The sequence below is a fragment of the Megalopta genalis genome, chromosome 2, assembly GCF_051020955.1.
Source record: "Megalopta genalis isolate 19385.01 chromosome 2, iyMegGena1_principal, whole genome shotgun sequence".
In the NCBI taxonomy this organism is placed as follows: domain Eukaryota; kingdom Metazoa; phylum Arthropoda; class Insecta; order Hymenoptera; family Halictidae; genus Megalopta; species Megalopta genalis.
This window is the reverse complement of record NC_135014.1, coordinates 35,920,770-35,944,131: the sequence shown is the minus strand read 5'-3', so window position 1 is coordinate 35,944,131 and position 23,362 is coordinate 35,920,770. Positions and strand designations below refer to the sequence as shown.

Genomic DNA, 23,362 nt, shown 5'->3' with positions numbered 1-23,362 from the left:
ATCCGATGGAATTCCATTTCCCTACCCTCTGAAAAAGTAATCTCGAACTTGTTGCGCTATAATTAAAGCCATAAAGTTCAGAGACCAGCCGCTTTAAATAGCTCCCGCTTCTTATTCAATTAACCGGCTAATTTGGGAGATATAAACCACCGCTCGATTAAGCACTGTTCAAACATGAAGAACTGCATCTAATTAAACGCGAAATTCTATGAAAAGCATATTTGTACACGAATGCATCGATAGGACGAAAGTTTCCGTGACCCGGCAATCAATTTCATGAATTATAAATTACTCGGAAATATGGATACTCGTCAATTATTTGTGCGGAGGCAGATGGTAACTGCACAGAAAAAGATAATCGGGTGGCTTCCGCATTCGAGGGTTCATAATGTCCTCGAATTTGAGAGCGAATATTCTTCGTTAATTTCACAAACGAGTGGACACGGAGAACAAAATAAAACCATTTCGATCAAGTATCAAGATTGAAATATTTTTCTTTATAATATTTCTATCACGATCACCTAGTCGATCAATCGGTAAATCGTCGTCCTAAAACTCTGTTCGGCAATATATTTTATTTTAAAAAATAACTTCAACAAATATTGATATAAAAAAATATTTGATTGTACGAAGCAGACTATACAGGATTCGATTAAAATTTAAATTAAATGTATAATAAATATATAAGAAAACCTTTTAATTAATTTACATTTTCTTGTATAAATTGCCAAACGGCACGCGCCAGGTTATATATGTATATATTGATATATTGATATAAAAAAATATTTAATTACTTTTAAAAAATATTTGATTGCACGAAGCAGACTATACACAGGATTCTATTAAAATTTAAATTAAATCTATAATAAATTTATAAGAAAACCTTACAATTAATTTACATTTTCTTGTATAAATTGCCAAACGGCACGCGCCAACTTATAAGAATAAAAATACATCGTTTTGCATATCGCGTCCCCGGAACGAAAACAATTCTCTCCAGTAAATTTGTTTTAAGCGAGCACGAATCGAAACACTCACCCCCAAATTGACTGTTTCACGCACCCTCGACAAATCCGTCCGCAATTACGTTCGCCCGTGGAGCTCAGGCTCGATCAACAACCCTTGGCCCCTAGGGCGATCCAGCAGCAACGATCCGCGTCCAAATAAGGATCGAGTCACCCCGGGGTAACGATTAGCAGCATTGCCGAGGGATAAGTTCGTTCGCGGGGTAAATCAAACTCTCGTCAGAATCCGCGTGCCACCCCTTCCAGCCTCTTCGGCCCCTTTTCACCCCCTTTCACCCCGTTCGACCCGCGGAACGGGAGTGAGTCTGGCATCCCCACTCTCGGCCAGCTACCGGACCTCGCCACCCGCCCCTGTGGCACGCCGCTTCTGTCTCTCCTGGCACGAGCGGAACCAGTCGCAGTCCGAACCACCTAGCAGCCCGACGAAGGAGACCCGAGGATCCACACCTGGCGACACCCGGCCGACACCTGGCCGACACCTGGCGCGAGTCGACGGAGATCGTGCCGGAGAACCCTTGGCCATGAGCTCGGCCCCGGAAGCATGCAGGTGGGTCCCTCGATCCGCGTCCGATCCTCCTTACCGTGGACCAGCGGGGCGGTTTCCACGGTTTTCCACCTGCCATACCCCGACCAGCATTTTTCACCGTCGCCTCTCTCCGGCCACCCCCTTCGGTGCTACCAGTGTTGTTCTTCGACGTCTCGTGTGTGACTTGTGGGATCCGGCTGAGCAATTTTTATAGGGCTCCAGTGGAACTATTTGTTTTCGGGGCTGCGTCGGATGGGGGTTGCGAGCTATCGGGGTTGTTGTTTTTGGGAGGTTTGTGCAGGAATGCAGAGATTTCGACGAGCTTGTTGTTTGGCCAGCGGTCTTCGCTGATCTTTGATTTCGAGGACACGGTGTTCTTAAGGATTTACGGAGTGTAGGTTTGATGGGGCTTGGCGAAGTTTCAGCGTGCAAAGATTTTCAATAGAGTCGACTAGTCGTAGATTTAGCTTCCTTTTCGTGGATTGACGTTGTGTTGGATTTGCGCAAAGTTTGTTGAACAAAGTTTAGACTATCCGATTAATAGACTTCCAATAAAGTACACGAATCTCGAAAACGTGGTCTCCCGATGGATTCTTATAAAGTTGGTTTGACGAAGTGTGAATGATCTTGCGTCTAAGAATCTTCAATCGCGTGAACGAGTCTCAGTTGCATTTTCACTTGAATGTTTACACTCGATTTGTGTCTCTATATGGCCTCATTAGAAGGTGCAGATTGTCGCTTCCTGTACATCGAATCTTGTTCGTTTTCGACGACCAGGTTGGTTTTCAAGGTTGCGACCTTTCAAATGGAGTTTTAAGGACAGGTTTGACAAAGCTTGACAAAGTCCGGCTCGGATGGAAGATCAGATAGAATTCTTAATAAGGCGCGCGTCCTTGTTTGATCTCGGTCGCTTTATTTGCACGAGTGTCCACAGTCCACTCGTACTTTTAATTTGCTTCAACTGAAGGTTCTTCGGAGGCGTCTTCCTCTTCTCCCTCGCTTTGAATGCATTGTTAATTCGCCTTTGAAGTGGACCGAAGCCATTTTTAGGATATGATTCCGGAGGCCTCGTTGTTGGAGCGCAGAAATTAGATTCAGTTGCTTCTAGAGCTGCCTTTGAGGCTCGCGACGTAGGATCATTGTTGTCGGTCGCATGACAGGCTCTGGTAAATTGCTGGCTGATTTCGTGTACGATGAAAATTGGGAAACCCTTTGATATCGTCTAGTTTTGTCTTTCCCTCATCGTGGACAAATGTCAAATATAAAAACCACGGATATTTTCACTGAAAATGATTGCAGAAAATTCAGCGTATGATTTTCTGTATTAAAATCACGAATATTCCGTTAAACAATGGACTTGTCGCAAAGCGAAGTAAAAGCTGAAGGACCTGTTGACTATCGCTCAAACTCGACTAATATCATAACTCAGTATTTATTTAATCTAAATCTATCGAATGTCCCAGCAACTATTTTTTATTAATATCTGTCAGATTTCTCGTAGAAGTAAACAATATAGTTTTTTTAATCTAGCTTGATCGAGTCAATAACTACAGTGTGTGCAGCACTATAGAATATTATTTTTAAGGGAAAATACTACATCGTTTGGTATTTAATCTTCATTCGTACCGCGCGTCATGTTTCAATTAAAAAGTAATATGTCACGAGTACTTTTAATACCACGCTCGGGTCTAAAAAAAGACACGTCGCGTTGTCCTTTTTTTTCCGAGACCGTCTCCTTGACATTACTATAGCTCCTCCTCTCCTATAGTCTGACTTCGGGAACCGGATGAACGCGGTCTTCCGACAGCGGTCGCGTCTTGCGAAACAATTTATCATTTTCTTTTCGTCGCTCAACCCTCATCAACCAGTGCCCGGTTAGATTCCCGATTCCGCCGCGATCGTATGGACCAGAGGATGGATTTCAGAGATATTCCGCCCCCTTATTTATTCCGGGGTTATTCGAGTGGAGCCGGATCACTGAAAAGCAGTCGCCAAGGGAGGGAACACCCTCGATGAGAGCTATCTTCGATCGTTTCCTCGGTTTCCAGCGAACCGTGGTGGGTTCTCGCGTTTCTCGTGCCGGATTGAAAGCAGGGTGGTTCCTATCCAGTGAGACTTTTACTTTTTTTTCGCTTTGGACGATCTATAACGAACGTCGGCCATGTTCCTTTTGAAATTCTGTGGCACGAAACCGGCAGAACCGCTGATAATTTTAATTAATTTCCACGCTGGATCTGGCGGCGTGACACTTGAAGCGTTATCAGCCGTCGAGCTAATTTCATTCTTTAACGCGACCCTCGAGTTCGTCGATGCGGCTTCTTCTCGAATTTTGTGAAGCGCGAGAGATAAATTTTTATTCCAGATCCTCCGAAGAGTTCCGTACATCTTAATGTAAATTAATTGAATATTATTTAATTCGCAATCAGCAGCAGTTTCTTCCAACTTGTATCAAATAATCTGTGGAAATGACACCTAAGCACAAAGATCTGCATTATTTGAAATTTTTATCAATAGACATTCTTCTCCATCTAAATCTGAATTTTATTTTTCAATTGTTAGATCTTCGAAATTTTTCTGACTTTATCTTTGGTACAATTATTTCGAAATAAATTATAATGTAGAAGTAAATAATTGTACCAAAGATGAAGTTAGTAAAATTTCGAACGTCCAACAATTCAAAAATAAATTTTATCAGGAAACTGTATTGCCTCTGCTAGAAAATTAATTGCGAGATTGTTTCATTCTCCATTGCGAGCCTGGTTTAAATATCAATTAGTGGAGCGCGAGAGGTAGAAGATAATTAAATGCGAATGAATTATTGATTGGTAATGTTGATTAAATATTTATAGTTTATTGTTATTGGGTTGATGTCGTCATAAGTCCGACAGCATTTCGGGGTGAGAGTAGAATAATTTTGAAAAATTTGTTCACTTGAACAAAATGGCGACGACTAAAATTTGACGATTCGTTAAAAACGCTGGAAAGTTTCAAATTTCATCGAGACGCCACGAGGGCAGTCGTTAACATAGAATGTTTAAACATTCGCGAGACTGTCAAAGGGGGTTGACAACTCACCCTTCAGCACACGTCGCGTAAAGGCAGAGCAGAAACCTCTCTTCGTTCGCGAGGATCGCGAGAGCCAGGCGATCCTGTGTGCAGAAACTTTGCAACTCGAGCCGCTTTGAACTCGCCATCCCCGACTAATTCTCTCCAGCCTCCGGTTTCAATTAATCCGAGCTCGGACAGTCCCGAAATTTTTTCACCAGTCCCTTGATCGACTTTCCGTGCTTCGCGAGTGTCGACACCCTTGACCCACCCTCAAGTGTCCTCCTGAAAAATGTAGTCAATTTCCTTTTCCGGTGCCGAAAGTGGAATTTCATATGAATTTTCTTGGAAATAATGAAATCAGCCGCCAATTATTCGACGATTAATTTCCTTCGTGCAGTGATGGACACAATGATGGGACCAAAATAATTTATTACTATTACTTTGTTCGCACGATTACATCACAATTTTCATTTTGCACTTGTTGCAATAAACTTGTTGCAATAAAAATTACTCGAAGCTCTAATAAACTCACCCCTAATTTTTATTCTGCTCATCGCAACCCACTTGTAAATGCTTAATATTATAGTGTTAAAGAAATTAAGTCACATCGATATAGTTTTTTATAGTTATTTTCATAAACTAACAGAAAGCAGTTGCTTTTAGTGCTCCGTAAATCAGCTGTTAATCGCGAGCATTAAATCCGATCAATCGAAGTAAGAATTTAAATCGCCTAACCGCAGAGAAGCGTCCGATTTCCCATTAGGGGATGGTTAAAGTCTTAAGAGAAGGATCTAGTTGAAGAGGCCAAGGATTGCGGTGGATGTATCCGTTAATTGACAGTTAAAAATTAATCGAACGTCACATGCGGCTCTCGGCTTCTTCTGTTTACACGCATCGCAAGGCGTCGCAGCGCGAAGGAAAACCAACCCCCTTTTTCTTTCCCTTCATCGACCGTGCCGTGTCAAGGCCGTCACTGCCAAGAATCTTTCAGTCACGGTCACGAACACATCGTTCTCTCTGTCTCTCGGTTCCGAGTTCCGACACGTTTTGCAAATCATTAAGCCGCGCCGGCCCGTTTATGGGCTCGTCCGTTTTCCGCCCACGCGCCACCGATTCCCATCGTAACCATCCCTTTGCGTTTTCTACCGACCTCATGAAATTTTTAATGGATTATGCGAGCCGTCGCTGGCCCAACTGCGGAGACCCGGGAACGCCGAGGATAACTCGGGCTTAATGGGTACTGCCTTCTGTGAATTTTTGCGGCTGCTTTCGGCCTCTTTGCAACGGCAGAGCGGGCGAGAATTTATTTCAGGCCGATCTATGAATCGCGAACGTAAGCTGAGAAGATGTTTTCATGGGGTAGATTTCAAATATTTATTGGTCAGATGTTTTAATCTTCTATGGGAATTTTCGGGGGTGGTATTTGTGCATGTCGGAATTGCAGAGCTTGCGAGCTTGTGAAAATATTAAGGATCGTCTTACAATTTTATCGTGTACTTACTGTCTGATATTGAATTCAATTTTCAAGTAATAACTAGACGGATATTTCGGCAAAATAAAAGTTGTCTGCATCAATTGCAGGACGTAGGAGCCAAGTACGACATACTTTGCTAAACAATCATTCTTAGTTTCTTTCAATCTTCCAACTATTTTATGTTTCACCTATCCATTTTCGCCATAAATGTATAAAATCCGAAGACAAAGTATCAATTGCATTTACCAATAATGAAACAGCAGTGTGCATTGCGGAAGTGCGTCGTGCACGAAGGCGTTTTTATAACACCGAAGCAATATTAAACGTCATCGACAACTTTTAGTCGGTGTGCATTACTGATTCATTATAAAGAAATGAATCTACCGGGAGCAGCGCACTATGCAGAGCACACAAACTGCAGTCGCTGACTGCAGCGGGCGTCTAACGAACTGTCGATACACTTAGACTTCAATTTCTGTTAACAAAGTTCACCGGCTCGAGAAACGAGCGATGAAAAATGAAGATCGTTGAGAACTTTTCACTCTTTGTACGTCGAAGTTTCCCGGTAAATTTATAATTTATCGAGTCTCTGCGATAACGAGGCGCCGAAGATAAAATTTACCCTCGTTCTATGCTCGACAGCCATTCTGATATTTCCCGGAGGCGAACTGGCCGGGATTAATTAATCAGGGCCGTTTTAATTTCGTAGAAATGTCGCCGGCTGCCCGATTAATTCGTTGCCGATGGATTATAATCCGGTGACGCGTCGTTCTGCCATTTCCACGGGGTCATGCTCTAATAAACTCACCGACAAGATTGTTCCGTTTAAAATTCATCAGGAACATCGGTTATTTTTAATGAGTATCCACGATCATTCAGGTTCAAAAACCATGCCAATTTGAAAGTCGATGAATTCTTAATCGCTGCTGCTAATCAAATCTAATCGCACTTTACTGATAATTAATTTTAAATTTTCAGAATTTTTAATTGCTGATGCAAATCAAACCAGTTTTACTGATAAATAAGTTTAAATATACAAAATTAAATATAATTTCTAACTGTTGCGTCATGATTAACACAACGAATTTGAATATAAAATTAATAGTAATCATTTCGTAGGTCAAGGCGTCGGTTCGAATGATTTATTTCCGATCGAGATGCGCGAGTAATACCTAGTTGCTATTTTATTTGGAAAAAGCTAGAGGGTTGGAAAATAGAAGGTTGCAGGATATAATGGAAAAATGTAATTATGCTCCGCTCGACGAACCCCGGTGTTTTTAGGCTAAATTTACACGAGCGACGTGTCGCGGCTCACGAGCCGTCAGTTATCTCACTCGAATTGTTTGCAAACGATGAGTTTGTCCGCCACGTTTGTTCCGTATGCTCGGCCGTGTATGGCTAACTATCACATCGATAACGGAAGAATGATTGTTGCAGGCAGTTCTCGCCGGGAATCATTGTCGAGGGAGTCGCGAAATCGATGCACAGATCGTTGCCGAATAAATGCACGTTGCCGACAATCTCACAATGTGCGCGCGTCGTTGACAGTGATTTATAACGATATCGTCTGGCTAGCCTCATGTTATCAATCAAATTTAATAATAAAAGTATGCCATAACATGCATAAACTACAGAGGTCAACTTTATTTATAAATTTGCAAAGTGTATTATAAAGTGCGTCAACTTCGCCTGGAGTACTTCGTACATTTTTAACTTGTGCAAATTGAACGTGCAAAATTTATTTATAAATCTTGCAAGAGTCCACGGTGATCCGAAATAAATTCCCTGGACACATTAAGATCCCAAGACAATTTGCAGAGAGTGCACGCTTTATAATTGAATGTTGATTAAAACGGCGTGCAAAATTATTCGAGATGCGTTCCTGGAACGAAAACAATAATACAATGTAAATTTTCGTGGTGTGCGAAACAACGCGAAATAAACGCGCAGAGTCTGCGAAATTATACAAAGTAAATTTCCGCTGCACGAAGTCAAGACTCAAAGTAAATTCTCTGTATACTCGAAGTGAATTCGCAGTATACTCGAAGTGAATTTCCGCGGCATAAAATGACTCAAAGTAAATTTTCACCCCGTAAATCGACTTGCAGCGAATGTCCCTAGTGTGCGTAAACGACAGAAGCGAACTTCCAAACTGAATTTAAGTTGCTGTTGACTCAGGCAGAGGCCACGAAAGTTTATAATTGCTCGAACGACAGTGTTACTTATGACTTCCGTGCCGAAACGCGAGGTCCGAGGAACTCGAGCTGACAGGATTATGCAAATTCTCGCTTGTGTGTTAACGGCCGGCGTCTTTGTCCGGCGATGTTTTTCACAGAGAAGTTTGGACCTGGGCCAAAATTCTTGTTTCGCTGTGTCGCTTTGTTCACCGCAGTTTCCACGCCCAGGAAAGAGCCGCACAAGGGTCGCGCGACCGGTTTATTCCGAAGAAATCGTGTTCTCCTTTCTTCGGTCACCTCGGCGCCCTGGCATTTCGACAGGAACGTCTCGAATGTCGGCTGAAAAAAATATCAGAAGACTCATTTATTCTTTGCGCTAATTCTCAACCCTCTGAGCTCTTGCGATCTCGAGAGAACCGTCACTATGACGCCAGGAACATAAATAAACGATGCGAAGCATGAAAACAAGGATATTTTTAAGAATATAATGTTTTGTAGAATCTTTGCGAGTTCCGAGTAACAAAAAATATACTCCGTATGATTAGAACGAATTTCATGACTCGTACTTTAATAATTTAGTTGGACAAAAAGCATGGAAACAAGAATATATTCCTAACAATATAAAATTTAGTAAAATCTTCTCGAGTTTCTAGTAACGAGAAATCGGCTCTAATTCGTTGAAAACGCAGTCACCAATCCGTGATGAATTTTATCAACTGTATTTTTAATAATCTCGATGGACAGAACAAAAGAATTTTCCGGAATGATAGACGTCGGCCGAAACAATGGCCACGGAACACCCCAAAAAATTGTACCATCGCGATACTTCCGACTTGTTCGGTATCGATTCACCCCCGCGAAACGACCTAGACATTCTAGTTCCTCTCGTTTTCTCCTGCTCGTGGATGGCAAAACTTTACGCGTGCCCGCAACATTCATAAAAGAAATGCCGCCGCTCCTTTAACCCTGATTGCGAATCATGTGGTCGAGCGATTGCCGCGTTGCTGCTTTATGCTCGTTGGGGAGAGGGAGCGGGGAAGTTTTGCCGACCGTGAGTCATCCTCTCTTATTATGCACAATGTGCCTTCCGAGGAACAACAATGAAAGTTAAGTAACCGTTGTGACTATCGGGAAACGATAAATATCAATCTTCCTCCATGTTTCGGTTAGTCGACTACTATCCTGCGACCAATTTCGTCTCGGTCCCGACGATTGCTCTGTTCGTTGGTGCAGTGGACTATGGATTTTTGTTTCAGTTTTACTCTTTTAATAAAATGTTTATTCGAGCCGAACAATCACAGCACAGCGTGTACTCGCGTATTCAGAAATACAATATAAAGTAATTAACACAATGAACAAACATTAGCGTTAACACTTAAATGACCGCATATGACAGTAATTTCTCCCTGATTCGCGCTGAGAGTGCGCACAAAAATAGATAATTTGGGAAGAGGAGATGCGATTATTCGAGCCTTGCGTTTCGTTTTTATAGTTGTTGACAATCGGTAACTATAAAATCCATTTTTGTGCGCAATCTCAGCGCGAATTAGGGAGAAATTACTGTATTTCCCGTAGGCTTGCTCTAAAAGACCGCGGCATGCACATTTTGGCACGCTTTAAACATCTTCTGGTAAAATTTTTACTCCAGAATTGCCTTCAAAAGCTTCTAGATTTATGGTTCTGTCCTTCTTATCGAAACATATTCATCTTCCGGTTGTTCGGAATTGTTCGTTTCAGCATTGACACACGAGAAATCTCGTGAACGGTCGTTGATTGTCAGCGAACAAACTCGGACGAAGCCGAAAGCAGCGTTCGTTTTCTCGCTGATTTGTCAACTACACCCTCTCGGTACGCACCGCGTTTGGGGAGTTTGATAGACCAGAGCAGGTTCTTGGTATCGGTTCTTCCTGGATTATTTCGAGAGATCGGATGCTCATTAAGGTCTGTTTACGCGGAGGCGATGAAGGTCATCGGGCGGTAACGATTCTCGGCGGTTCTTTGTAACGCAATGACGTCGGACAGACGCACGAGGGGATGTGCAACAGTTCACCGACAATATTTATCACGGCGCGATAATAAAAGTGCAAGGTTCACTCATTCTTGACGTGTACGGGCTCTCTCTGGCTTTTGCAGCACGTGCCGCGTGCCTCTTTTGAACCTGTTCTTCCATTAAGGACGCCGCTGCGTCGCATCGAGCGGAATCACCTGACAAATCTCTGATAAATAGTTCGCCACGACCTTATCGTAGACCTCCTCTTCGTTGTGCAACGAGTAGATGAAGCTATCGCGCACGAGCTTAGATAATTATTTATTGCGAACCCGCCCTACGCTGCGAACAGCAATAATATTTTTTCAGATTTTCGCACAGTTTCCGATTTTTCTGATTCTTCGGATGATTGTCATTCTAGTTCTAATTCTTCCGTATTGCTATAATTCGACTGCGAATCTTCATGCAACATAATAAATTAATCGCAAGATGCAGGAACTATATAGACATACCATCCTTTCTTTAATTATCTCTTATTGAGTTAAAAATAGTGCAATGATATTTTCAAATTCCTTAAACCTTTTTGCTGTTTTCTGTTCGATCTATACATTTTCATCATGGACGCATAAAATCCGCAGTCTAGTTATAATAGTAACTTTTCGCACGATTGTGCCAGCTTTAATTCTTCCGAATCGTTATGATAATGATTAGACTGCTGATTTTTATGTAAAATAAAAATTCATCGATTGCGACAAGGATAAGTCAAACAAAAATTTCTTTCTTACTTCAATAATATCAGTGAGCGTGAATAATACATAGCTGACCCTAAATTTTTTAAATATGTCCATTGTTTCAAATTTTAGCTAGCCATTTTTGTCACAAATGCATAAAGTCCGCAGTCTAATAATAACTCTCCAGATCCCCGTGCACATGTCCATTCTCTCGAACCGTCTGATAAAAATCGGAATGATTTTACCGTGGCCAAGGATAAAATAAAATGTTGTCACATTGTCGCAGGAACAAATAATGATCACGAACGCGCACCTCGAACGAGCGTTTCAAATATTCATCGGCGACTAAAAGTAGATCGCAGACTGGAATTATTAAAGCGCGTTCGAATTAAAACCCTGAAACGAGCGGAGTCCTTGCATTATATCGAGATAATGTTCCGATGCATTATACAATGATCTTTTCCCGGTGCGTCGCGCAGGGCGCGTCAAAGGAATCGTTGCTAATCGAATAATTCATTATTCGATCAAGGCCGGAGATATCGCGGAGGGATCGCGACTCCAGATCGAGCGGCCGCCTATCTGGAAAATATACAGAGTCGTCTGGTTCTTAGAAAGACCGTCGATCGAGATCCGCGGCGGCGATAAAACTGTTGTTCCTATGTCGTTTCATGAAATTTTCTTCGGAGACCCGATCAATTTTTGACGAGGCATGCTCCCGCAGAATCGGTGAACCGCGATCCAATCGTTGCCGCAATCTCCGATGGCTATTTATATTCTTCTCGTGACTTTTTTTTCTGCTCGTACATTTTCTATGAGAACAGGGTTCCATACATCTGTGCATAATAGACGAGCCGGTAAAATACACGGTTCGGTTTCAGCGCGATCAATTATTCCGCGTTCGTCGTGTACCGATTTACTTTTGCTTTGTGTCCCGCCGCGATATATATATATATATATATATAAATGAAACCATTAAATCACTCTCGCCGGCGAGATACTATTTATTCGCTATTGCACGCTTTCCGATTGACCACGAACGAGATTACGTTCGTTGTCAATTTCTCGTTCGTTCGATTTCAGCCACGTTTCGTCCGTAAATTAAACTTTTGCCGAAATTGTGATTCCGCTTTGCAAAGTTGTATTGAAATAAGAATCATCGTAACGCTGTGAACATTTTATAGGAATTAATATATAAAAGATTTTGCGTTTTTATCCATGTACATATTTTACATTATTATCTTAAAAGATAATAATTTAGTGTCGCCGTATCGACCACATCGTTCGCGACTTATTACAATTACCACAAGAGGAAGGACATTTTCATCCAACTTATATAATTTACGATTAACTTGGACAGTTTCTACCTTGCACGAAGATCCACAGTCTAATCGCTAATATCGTAATCAAGATTCGAGCAATGGAGTGGTTCCCGAAGGAAAGAGTAATGTTGTGATCGACCGATCGATGCCGTCAATGAATAATCCGTTGTTGGCAAACGGCAGCATGAATCAGCAAACGATCGAAACATGGTCCGTTTTCTCGAAGACGCGCATCGAACGGTCCGCAATTGTTCGAGCGTACGACACGTAAACTGCCGCGACGCTGAGTCGATAAGCCGATTCCAGTTTCCAGGCCTGCGGACACCGAGCTTCCGTTCCGCTTCCATTCGAGACTTCGATAGCCGCTTAAACGTGCCGCACCGATTAAAGGCAACGTTTCCGGTCGTTCTTCTACCACGAGTAATCGTTCCAATTACTCGGAACCAGTTGAAATCCGAATCGTCGCTGGTCCGCGGGTAAATTCGACCCGGCGACAGGCCTCGCGTGACGCGAACGCGACGCGTTCACTGGCTCTGCGAGTGACAACGCCGACGGGAAACGCTATTATCAGGAACACGGCTCTGTCGGATCCAGACGTTTCGCTCGGGACATGCTGCGACTCGGATGCGAGATCTAACAAAGCAGTTCCTTAAATTGTGTGTCGCTTGCGCAGAAAAACGAAGGAACGCGAAGGGTATGCGATATCTCTTGCAATTTTAAAACGAGACAGTTCATCTCGTGCAATTTTATAGAATTTGCTACGTCGTTGAACATAGTTCTCTTCTTCAAGAAATTTCTTCTTCAAGATTAACCTCTTCGCCAATTTCGGAGTCGATTGATTTTTAATTGCTGATGCAAATCAAACCTACTGAAATGAACTCCTCGTTCAGCTCGCAATTCAGCTCGCCGTTTTCTGATTTCGAGAATTTTTCACATAGAATGTAGTGAGAATATTGGTGAACTATTGGGAACATACAAGTTGGCGCATAGAATACTTTAAGAAGAAGAAAAACAAATTTTTCAATTTTTTACGTTGTTTTTTACACTCCTCGGATCGAACATGATCTCCAGTAACATTCTGATCGTTAGAATACACTCGAAAGACGTTTGCGAACACCGAGACACTGCGGACGCACTCTTTTCCTCGGACACTCTGAAATTAATTTTCAAGCCAGAAGTGCTGAAAATGTGTTATGTAAATGCGGTGTGTCGTTTTGAACCAGCCACTGAGAAAGCTGGGCCGGCCGAGCCTCGGTACAGGTGAGCAGAGCAACGTCACAGCGGCGGAAGTTTGCCCTGAGACGCGTACCGGACTTCCTCTTCTGCAAGTATGGCCGAGCGATTCGCCGAGGGGCGAGGCCGATGGCCAGGCACAGGCGTTTGTATTCCCCGATGTACAAGAGAACGTCAACGACAGCGGGATCGAGTCCATACAGGTACCAATCACTGGAACCGATTCCGTAGGTACCAACAAAACGATCTTTGTTAAGCTTCAACACCGATAAACCGTTGCAAAACGGGCTGCACTGCTGATTTTTGCGCACTCCGACATCTCCGAACCCACGAGACTCGACAATGATTCTTAATCAATTTGCCGCATTGTAAATATATTTTTCCTTAAATCGCTTCATTCGACAATCACATGAATTATTTGCCACCTGTATCATTCGCCAATTTTATTCATCAATATTATTTGTCAATATTATTTATTAATATTATTCAGCAATATTATACATCAATATTATTTATTGACATTAGTCATCAATATTATTTATCAATATTATTCATCAATATTATTCACCAATGCTATTCTCAGCAATATTAATCAACAATATTATTCATCGATATTATTCACCAATATTATTCACCAATATTATTCCCCTGTATTATTCACGTATATTATTCATCAATATTATTCATCAATATTATTCATCAATATTATTTCCCTGTATTATTCACGTATATTATTCATCAATATTATTCATTAATATTATTCACCAATATTATTCTCCTGTATATTATTCATCAATATTATTCATGACTATTATTCACCGATATTATTCCCCAATCATTCGATCTTTTTCGATACAGAAAGTGAGCTCAATTAGCTTCCTACTGCAATTTAAGTTGTCAAGGTTGATGTTGAGGGGTATCAATATTATTCATCGATATTATTCACCAATATTATTCACCAATATTATTTCCCTGTATTATTCACGTATATTATTCATCAATATTATTCATTAATATTATTCACGTATATTATTCATCAATATTATTCATTAATATTATTCATCAATATTATTCACCAATATTATTTTCCTGTATATTATTCATCAATATTATTCATGACTATTATTCACCGATATTATTCCCCAATCATTCGATCTTTTTCGATACAGAAAGTGAGCTCAATTAGCTTCCTACTGTAATTTAAGTTGTCAAGGTTGATGTTGAGGGGTATCAATATTATTCATTAATATTATTCACCGATATTATTCATCAATATTATTCACCAATATTATTTTCCTGTATATTATTCACGTATATTATTCAATATTATTCATGACTATTATTCACCGATATTATTCATTGATATTATTCACCAATCATTCGATTTTTTTCGATACAGAAAGTGAGCTCAATTAGCTCCCTACTGCAATTCAAGTTGTCAAGGTTGATGTTGAGGGGTAGTATTTTTGTGACGCCAGCTCTTAATCGATGCAGCATGAAAAAGGCTACTATCGATAAAATAGAAATAGTGATACCGAAAAGACATTTTTAACCAGGAATTTTAACATTCTTTTTTTTTAAATTTAATGTTCTTTCATCGGAATCAAATACGTAAATCGATGGAGTAAATAAATGCAATAAATTCAAAGCGATCTTCGCAAGTTTGGAAAATGTTCTAAAGCCCTACATTTCTGTGCAAACTGTCTTAACATAAAAATTAAAAGTGACTACTTCAGAAAATTAGTTTCGGTAATTCAGTTGAGAGAATGATCTTTATTCGTTTAAAGAAGGGTACGAGGCGAAGCTCTTTTATATAATAATATAAGATGGCTACTTCAGAAAATTGATTCTTGTAATTCCGTTAGAAATTGTAAGGATCCTCGTTCATTTAAGAAATTGAACAAGATCCTGGATTGAAGTGTGATGCTTTTCCGCATAAAAATCTGAATTGGCTGCTTCAGAAAATGTTTATCTTTGCAATCCAACGAGAAGTTAGAACGATCCTCGTTCATTTAAGAAATTGTACGAAGTCTCGCAGTTGAGGGAGATATATTTTTTTTATATACAAATTATATAAAATTCGAGACATTTCAGAATATTCGTTTCAGTAATTCAATTAAGAGTTCGAGCGATCCTCATTACTTTAAGAAATTGCACGACGTCCTGCATTCAAGTGTAAGGCTGGGAAAATCGAAGGCACTTGAAAACATGAATTTTGTGGAGTTTCGAGGAACGGAGCATGTCTTATTTTTCTGGAGGATTGGAGACAGCGTTTCGATGGAGGATTCCAACGATTGTTGCAGGCATCGCCGTCACCGTGTGGCGTAGCAAGCACCAGCCCCGCGGCGACGCCCCAGCAATCCCGTCGCGCCAGTCTACTGCATCCGGACCATGCTCGACTGCAATTGCACCATTTGCATCACAATCACCACAATTCCGGGACTAAGAGTCCGCCGACACCGGACCGAACGTCCGTCGACGAGGAACCACCCCCGCTTCCGCCGAGTCCCTCGAGTTCAACCACCAGCAGCCTTCGCTCGATGCCCAGCTCTGCAATCACGTCGATGCACTCGCAGGACAGGAGACGCAGCAGCAGGTCATTGTTATTTCAATTTTACGCAAATTGTACAATTGTTAACGCTCGACTTACGAAGCTCTGAATGCGTTTCGTGTGACATTTTATTGCTATTCGGGAAAGCAACAAGAATGCATATTTTTTTTAAATTTTCGTTGAAGAGATTTTCATAATTATACTTTTCATAATCATTTTCACAGTTATACAATTGACGATGTTTATGAGGATTTTCAGCTTTGTCCATCAATTTTTTTCAAATATATTTTTTATAAAATGATAAGTCACTTCACGTAGACTTCTGTTGTTTCTAGTGTATCAGCCATTTCTTTAATTGAATCGCCGAAAATTTACTAATTAGGTGACGATTTAAATACATGATTTAAATACACGATTTAAATATAGTAAAAATGACCCAGCCTCCGGGTTAATAAATTCAGAATGCAACAAAACGGCAGGTACTTCCAGCGTTAATGATTTCACACAATTTGCAATCTTCATCTCCTTCATTACTTCCAATCTATCGCTTATCCATCATTCTTTCCAACATACATTCGACGGCACTTTATCTCGATTGATCGCACTCGATCGTACATCATTCAAATAACGACATCCTTCGCTACCCTGGATCTATGATCCTCCGACGCCGAAAATTCTCAGTACGGACGATTAAATGAAACAGCGAACAGCTGTTTAGGAAAGAACAACCGCGATAAATCGTAACACGGTTTAAACAATAAATCAGTTCTCCGATTCGATCTCTGTTCCGCGATGCTCGTGCAGATACTTTCAAACAGAAAATACGACCGGCGATCTTAATGCGTCGAGTCCCGCGATGTCGCACCCCACGTGGCGACTCCTCTAATCCACCCCTAATCTATCCACACGAACTCGAATATTGTATACATATGTAAAGGATCCGTAACGATGGAACAATATTTGCACGACTTCGTTCTCGTTCAGTTACCCGATCCTCATCTTAATTAAACGATCGATACCTGAGCTACTACACTTCGGTATAGTTCGTGGTCGCGCCCTTGGCATTGATCGTGCCGTGTCCGCCGTTATCACACGATCGAAAATTATATCCGTCGGCTAATTACGGTCCTCAAGGCTCTTTTTATTTCGCGGAAGCCTCGAACCCCGATCAAGAAACTAAAGTTACCTGTAGAGCGTACAGGAAATAATTAGACTGCGGATTTCATGCATTCATGACACACGTTATTGTATTATTGGCAACGTTCGATAGCAGCGTCACAGATGTGTGACGACCACGATTTTGTATTTCACGTGAAGAACGTCAAATGAATGTTGTCAATATCATTATTTAAAATTGTAATACGATTGACATACACTTGAAAATCTAGGTGTTATAATATATAATAATGTATGTCTCATGATAACGTAAAAGTCGTTTTATATAACTTATTCTAAAAATATTGTTTGCGTTGTTTTTTGTTTATCTGGTTTGTTACATTTTTCATACTTCTCTTTTTTTCCAATTTCCTTCTTTTTGCTTCTAATTCATTTCTTCCGATTTCTTCTGTTTTATCCTTCCTGAAATTAATTTTATTTGCGTTATGTCTTTTCCTATTAATATCTTTTTCAAATTAATTTATTTCTTTATTTCTTCTTTTAACACATTTTTATTTAACTTCGGTTTGCTACACATAACATAGAAACGTTTCATATTGCACAAAGATCCGCAGTGTAATTATAAAAATGATCGTCGGATGTACATCCAGGCTTCGGGCGAAGTCGAAACAATGATCCCAAGGAAGAGCCGTTCCATCATCGGTACATGAGGTGCATGAGTGAAAGTGGCGGGCGTCTGATGACTCCCGATCCGTGAAGCATTACGTCACAGGGAAAGTGGAGCTAGAAATAATCCCTCGGGCTCACCGGCTGATGTATTCTGACGTCGATGTTGGCTCGTGTCAAGGCGCGACCCTGGCACCATGCAAATACGGCGACGAGCAGCCACCCCGAGCACGTGGCGAGCAATACACCGCTCCCTTTTATTGTACCCGGCGGTGATATTAATCGCAGCCCCGCTGCCCGAATAATTCACGGGCGATTGTTCACCAGCCTGTCACAAAGACAGAAATTAGAAATCGTTCCGCGGTTCTGGTCCTCTTCATCGGCCGCTCTTTTCATTCCTTTTCCCTCCTGCCAACGTTGCCCGGGAACTTTCAAGGGTGGAACCTTCACCTACACATCGAATCGATCCGGCAAAGCACTCGGTTTCAGTTTCATTCGAGAGCCTTTTCACTGGCCACGAGTGCCTGCCTAATGGCAGGAAGTTTGAGGACGAGCTTGGGTACCGGCCCCTGTCGTGTACGCCCCTGACAGGAAACGTTCCTTATTGCCACGGACTAAAGACAAATTCTGAAGACAATATCTGAGTCTGCGTGGGATGTCTATCTATTTACAAATTGTGTAACCTCATCTTGTGTACCTAGAAATGGTTGACATTGTCTCCTACTTGTTACGTTCCTGAGAAGAAATATGTTTTTCTAGCTGTAGATTTTATTCGAATAAAGAATTATGCGAATAATTTATTCGACTAAATGTATTGAATAATGCATAATCTCTATTTCGTTGGTCGAATAAACTATTCGACTAAAAAGACTTCATTCGAATACGATTTTATTCGAATAAGAAATTCGTTCGGATAAAATTTTATTCGAATAAAGAATTATGCGAATAATTTATTCGACTAAACGTATTGAATAATGCATAATCTCTATTTCGTTGCTCGAATAAACTATTCGACTAAAAAGACTTCATTCGAATACGATTTTATTCGAATAAGAAATTCATTCGAATAAAATATTATTCGAATAAAGAATTATGCGAATAATTTATTCGACTAAATGTATTGAATAATGCATAATCTCTATTTCGTTGGTCGAATAAACTATTCGACTAAAAAGACTTCATTCGAATACGATTTTATTCGAATAAGAAATTCGTTCGGATAAAATTTTATTCGAATAAAGAATTATGCGAATAATTTATTCGACTAAACGTATTGAATAATGCATAATCTCTATTTCGTTGCTCGAATAAACTATTCGACTAAAAAGACTTCATTCGAATACGATTTTATTCGAATAAGAAATTCATTCGAATAAAATATTATTCGAATAAAGAATTATGCGAATAATTTATTCGACTAAATGTATTGAATAATGCATAATCTCTATTTCGTTGGTCGAATAAACTATTCGACTAAAAAGACTTCATTCGAATACGATTTTATTCGAATAAGAAATTCATTCGAATAAAATATTATTCGAATAAAGAATTATGCGAATAATTTATTCGACTAAATGTATTGAATAATGCATAATCTCTATTTCGTTGCTCGAATAAACTATTCGACTAAAAAGACTTCATTCGAATACGATTTTATTCGAATAAGAAATTCGTTCGGATAAAATTTTATTCGAATAAAGAATTATGCGAATAATTTATTCGACTAAATGTATTGAATAATGCATAATCTCTATTTCGTTGCTCGAATAAATTATTCGACTAAAAAGACTTCATTCGGATAACTGCCTTAAATAAATATTTCTTCGAAACAATTCGAATAATGCCCAACTCTGCTGCACGAATCCTGAGAGTCTCGCGATTTTCCTATGATCGACGAAGTACTAATCCGGCCTCGATCAACAGGTACAGCATGTTCGACCTGGACCTGGAATACGCCCTTCTGAGGGCGGCTGCACGCGGCTCCGTGGGCCCATACTCGCTCTCGGAGTCCCTGCACAAGCTGACCTTCACCCAGAGCCTGGCGTTCCCGGCCCTGGCCCGCGGTCTCGCCTCGAAACAAAGCATCCCGACCAGGAGGCCCCAGCAGCACACCGAAAGCGGACTAAACGCCTTCGCGAAAGTGGTGACCGCGTTGGTTCTCGTTCTAGTCAGCGTGCTGGTCTTCGGTGTGGTGTACAAGTTCGTGAGAACGTGAGGCTGGCTGCTGGTGCCGGATCGACAGTCTGCCGCGTCGCAGGAGTTCGATCGCTCAGGCGCCGGCGATCCTCTCGACGATTGACTCGGTCGAGCTTCTGGTTTATTTCGATGATCGATGTTCGACGTAGCGCTGGACAGCCGGGGAAATCGTTGGTTCGGGGCGTTCGAGCTGGTTTCGAGAAGTTTGAGGTGGTCTCGAACGGTTTGAGAAGGTTGGAAGCTGTTTGATAACGTCTCAAGCGGTTTAGAAACACTCGAGGAAGGCGAAGAACCTGTGGAACTCGAAGAGAAACTGACAGACCAGTGTTCGTAGATGGTTTGCGAATGTTTCCGGACAGTCTGAAGGTGTTTGACGAGTTGATGTCGAGAGAGCGAATGTCTGCAGACGAAATTGTAGTAGTAAGAGATCTTACGGTCGATGATTCGGGTCGCTGTACCGACTTCTCGAGTTCTTTCGCGGCGTTTGAAGACGTTCGAAGGTGCTTGAAGAGAAGTCATTCGGTGAACCAATGTATAGCGTATTTTGAAAGGAAGTCGAAAAATCGAGGGGAGCTCCGAGTTTCGAAGGCGTTTGAGTAAGTTTGAAGAAAGTTCGAAGATGTTTGAATGATAACCGAGCCTCAAACTCGCCAGAAAGAGGACAAACCGGTCCCGGGTAGTTCGGACTCGTTTGTGAATTTGGCGGAACCTCGGAATTAGTCGAAAGATAGAACGTAACGAACGAGCTTGATCGGAAACAATAAAAACCGCGGGATTTAAATTTTGATACGGTGCTGACTAATCAGGAACCTTTCGTAGCGACGTCGGCGAGCGTTTTTACTGCGAGAATGAGAGAAGAACCGCGTCGGCGGGCAGCGCGCGTTGACGAGAGAATTCGCCGTTAACGATTTCACGCGAACAATTTCAAGTAATCGGCTAGAATTCGCGCATTGACTCGCTTGCTTGAGTAATCCACGTGTCGGCAGGTGTAACCCGCGACCCTTCAAGTGCTTTACACGATCCTCTGCGCGATGACAATCGCGTACGACGTTCCAGGCCGCCGTTTTTACGCGGACGCGTCGACGGATATCGCCGCTAATTCCGAGGAGTCGAGTCGCTTCGGCAATTAACGGCCGCGGATCGACGAAAATTTTTCCCATTTTCGGAATGATTGGGCAACTTTCGAGTTGTCGTCGACGAGACTCGAAGCCCGCGGAATGTTTCCTAGAGTTTTCTTTCGTCAGATCTGCTTCGTTTCGATGCACACCGGCGGCTCGAAAATGTTTCGTCGTCGACGAATGATTTCGACCAGAGAGGATACAGACATTACCTGCGAAAAGAATTATGCACTTTCTGTGTCTTGTTAAACGAGGATACAGCTACATCGACAGTGCATGGCAATCGACAATCACGAAACAGAAAACTGCAGCTCTTTTTCCGAATTGAATCTTTGAATAAACGGCGTCGAAAACGGAGAAACATTTTCGGACAACGGTGCTCGGATTTCAACATCGATCAATCGTGGATGAGAAAAAAAAGAGTCGTTTCTATCTGATACACAAGTTTGAAATGATCAATTTCCTTAAGAGATTTCTAAACAGCATTTTGAACGAAATTCAAGAGGATTTTTCCCAAGCGTACTGTTGATACTTTGCACAAGATAATCGTGAATTATATATACGTACATATATATGCTATATGTATATTGTAATCGAGTAGAGTTTGTTCCACGAAATGCGAACATGAAAGTAATAATTTGATCTGCTGTTAACGAATCGCAAACTAAAAAAAGAAGTCAGCGATTCCTTTAGATAGGTTGCAGCGTGATAATTGTACCCGCGTCTTTTGGAACAGCCTCTACCCGACGAACGTTGCGTGAACGCGTTTCTTCGACGTTGTCAAGGAACCAACATTCCGAAGTGAATTCCAACGAAACTCGATCACGGCGGCGAGCGATTACGCTCTCGATCATGGTCCTCTTTTAATGTGCAACATTGGAGGAACCGGCAAGCAGCGAGTGCGACAGGATTCTTTTTTACCTCGAAAATCAAAGCCACGGTCACGACGATTTGTAAAAACGAGGGGAGGTCCCCCAGAATCGCGAATATTTTTGCAGGAAGCGTTGCGAAATTTCTATCCGGAGATCAGATCGCGATTCGATCACCGTTCTCGCTCACGTAGATCCACGATTAAGAAGCTCGCGTTAAGTAAGCCGATCTCTCTCCGTTCCCCTTCTTTCCCTCGATCGATTCTATTTTTTGACGATCGTACGGCTAACGGAAAATCGATCCCGATTTTTCTCCGATCGATCCGGTTCTTCCGGCTGTAAGTTTTTGAAAATTACAGAACGAAGTTCTCGATCCGCGATCGGCAAATCCAGCTTGCCCGACCATAACGATTCTCGTTCTACTTAAACCGAAATTGTATACTCGACACGATTCGCAGACATTCAGATTCCTTGCGCGATTTCGTACGAACGCAAGTTTCATATTTCAGCCTACGTTTTACTAAAATATTTCGATTAAAACAACGGTCCTTCGAAACTTCGATCCTTCCAGCGGAGGACCAACCGATTCTCGATTGCAAATTTAACGGACCACGTAGCGTGGTCCTAAATCTCATGTATGAATCTTGTTACCTAAGAGAAAATAAACGTTCATTTATAGCAAACATCGACTCGCTATATGAATGGGTTAGAATCATAATGGTGCTCCATTTTCGACGATTTTGGTACTTGTGCCTTATAATGTAATCTGTACGTGTCGAAATGTTAAAAGGGCAAACAAAACAAATTATAAAGTTACTATGAATTAACTGTACTCTGAATTAACTGAACTCTGAATTCACTGAACACTGAATTAACTGAACTCTAAATTATCTTAATAATAAACACGATCGGTAAAAACAATACACATGTTAGTAAACAATGATATTCGTGACTTGTCGCGATCAGGAAAATGTGAGTTACGCCACTATGATTCATATCACCTTCGCAAACTGTCCTCGCCCGCAATTATCCTTCGGACCTACACAATAATCAAACTCATAGCAGCTTGATCTATAAAACTCACTTAACCCCTTGCACTGTTTTGTCCGTACGTTCGGTTAGTCGCCTAACGTACATGCGCGACCGAACTATTGTACGCTCGATTCGCGCTTCCTACGGCAAATTAATGACGTGGAAGGATCTCTAGTAGTCTTAGAGAACTTTATTTTTTGTGTTGTACTCTCTGCGAGCGCTGGTGGAAGAATGCTCTTCCAACGCTGGAAAGTCGTGGAAGAGCACCCGTGGATGGAGGTAGATTGTTTATTA

General features: G+C 41.4%; 1 protein-coding gene and 1 long non-coding RNA gene across 3 annotated transcripts; one reads left to right on the top strand and one right to left on the bottom strand.

The window, feature by feature from the left end:
- The first annotated feature begins 1,379 nt into the window (after positions 1-1,379).
- LOC117225472 (uncharacterized) lies at positions 1,380-22,719 on the top strand. Of its 2 annotated transcripts, none has more exons than XM_033479052.2 (4): positions 1,380-1,572; positions 13,511-13,747; positions 15,824-16,116; positions 19,777-22,719. In XM_033479052.2, the coding sequence occupies exons 1-4, from the start codon at positions 1,567-1,569 to the stop codon at positions 20,066-20,068; spliced, it is 828 nt and encodes a 275-aa protein (XP_033334943.1). In that variant the 5' UTR covers positions 1,380-1,566; the 3' UTR covers positions 20,069-22,719. The 2 variants fall into 2 exon arrangements, with proteins under 2 accessions (XP_033334943.1, XP_033334944.1); XM_033479053.2 differs by having other exon boundaries at positions 1,388-1,572; positions 13,511-13,723.
- Positions 7,651-8,575, bottom strand: LOC117225473 (uncharacterized). Its single transcript, XR_004491519.2, has 2 exons — positions 8,296-8,575; positions 7,651-7,955 (listed from the first exon to the last, which is right to left on the bottom strand). It is a non-coding gene; the product is annotated as an uncharacterized LOC117225473 (long non-coding RNA).
- Positions 22,720-23,362: the final 643 nt, after the last annotated feature.

What these genes read in the sequence shown, in the direction of transcription:
- LOC117225472 (XM_033479052.2), top strand. An exon ending in CAATCACTGGAACCGATTCC is followed by an intron (nt 13,748 to 15,823) that starts GTAGGTACCAAC and finishes CGATTGTTGCAG; the next exon opens with GCATCGCCGTCACCGTGTGG. An exon ending in GACAGGAGACGCAGCAGCAG is followed by an intron (nt 16,117 to 19,776) that starts GTCATTGTTATT and finishes CTCGATCAACAG; the next exon opens with GTACAGCATGTTCGACCTGG.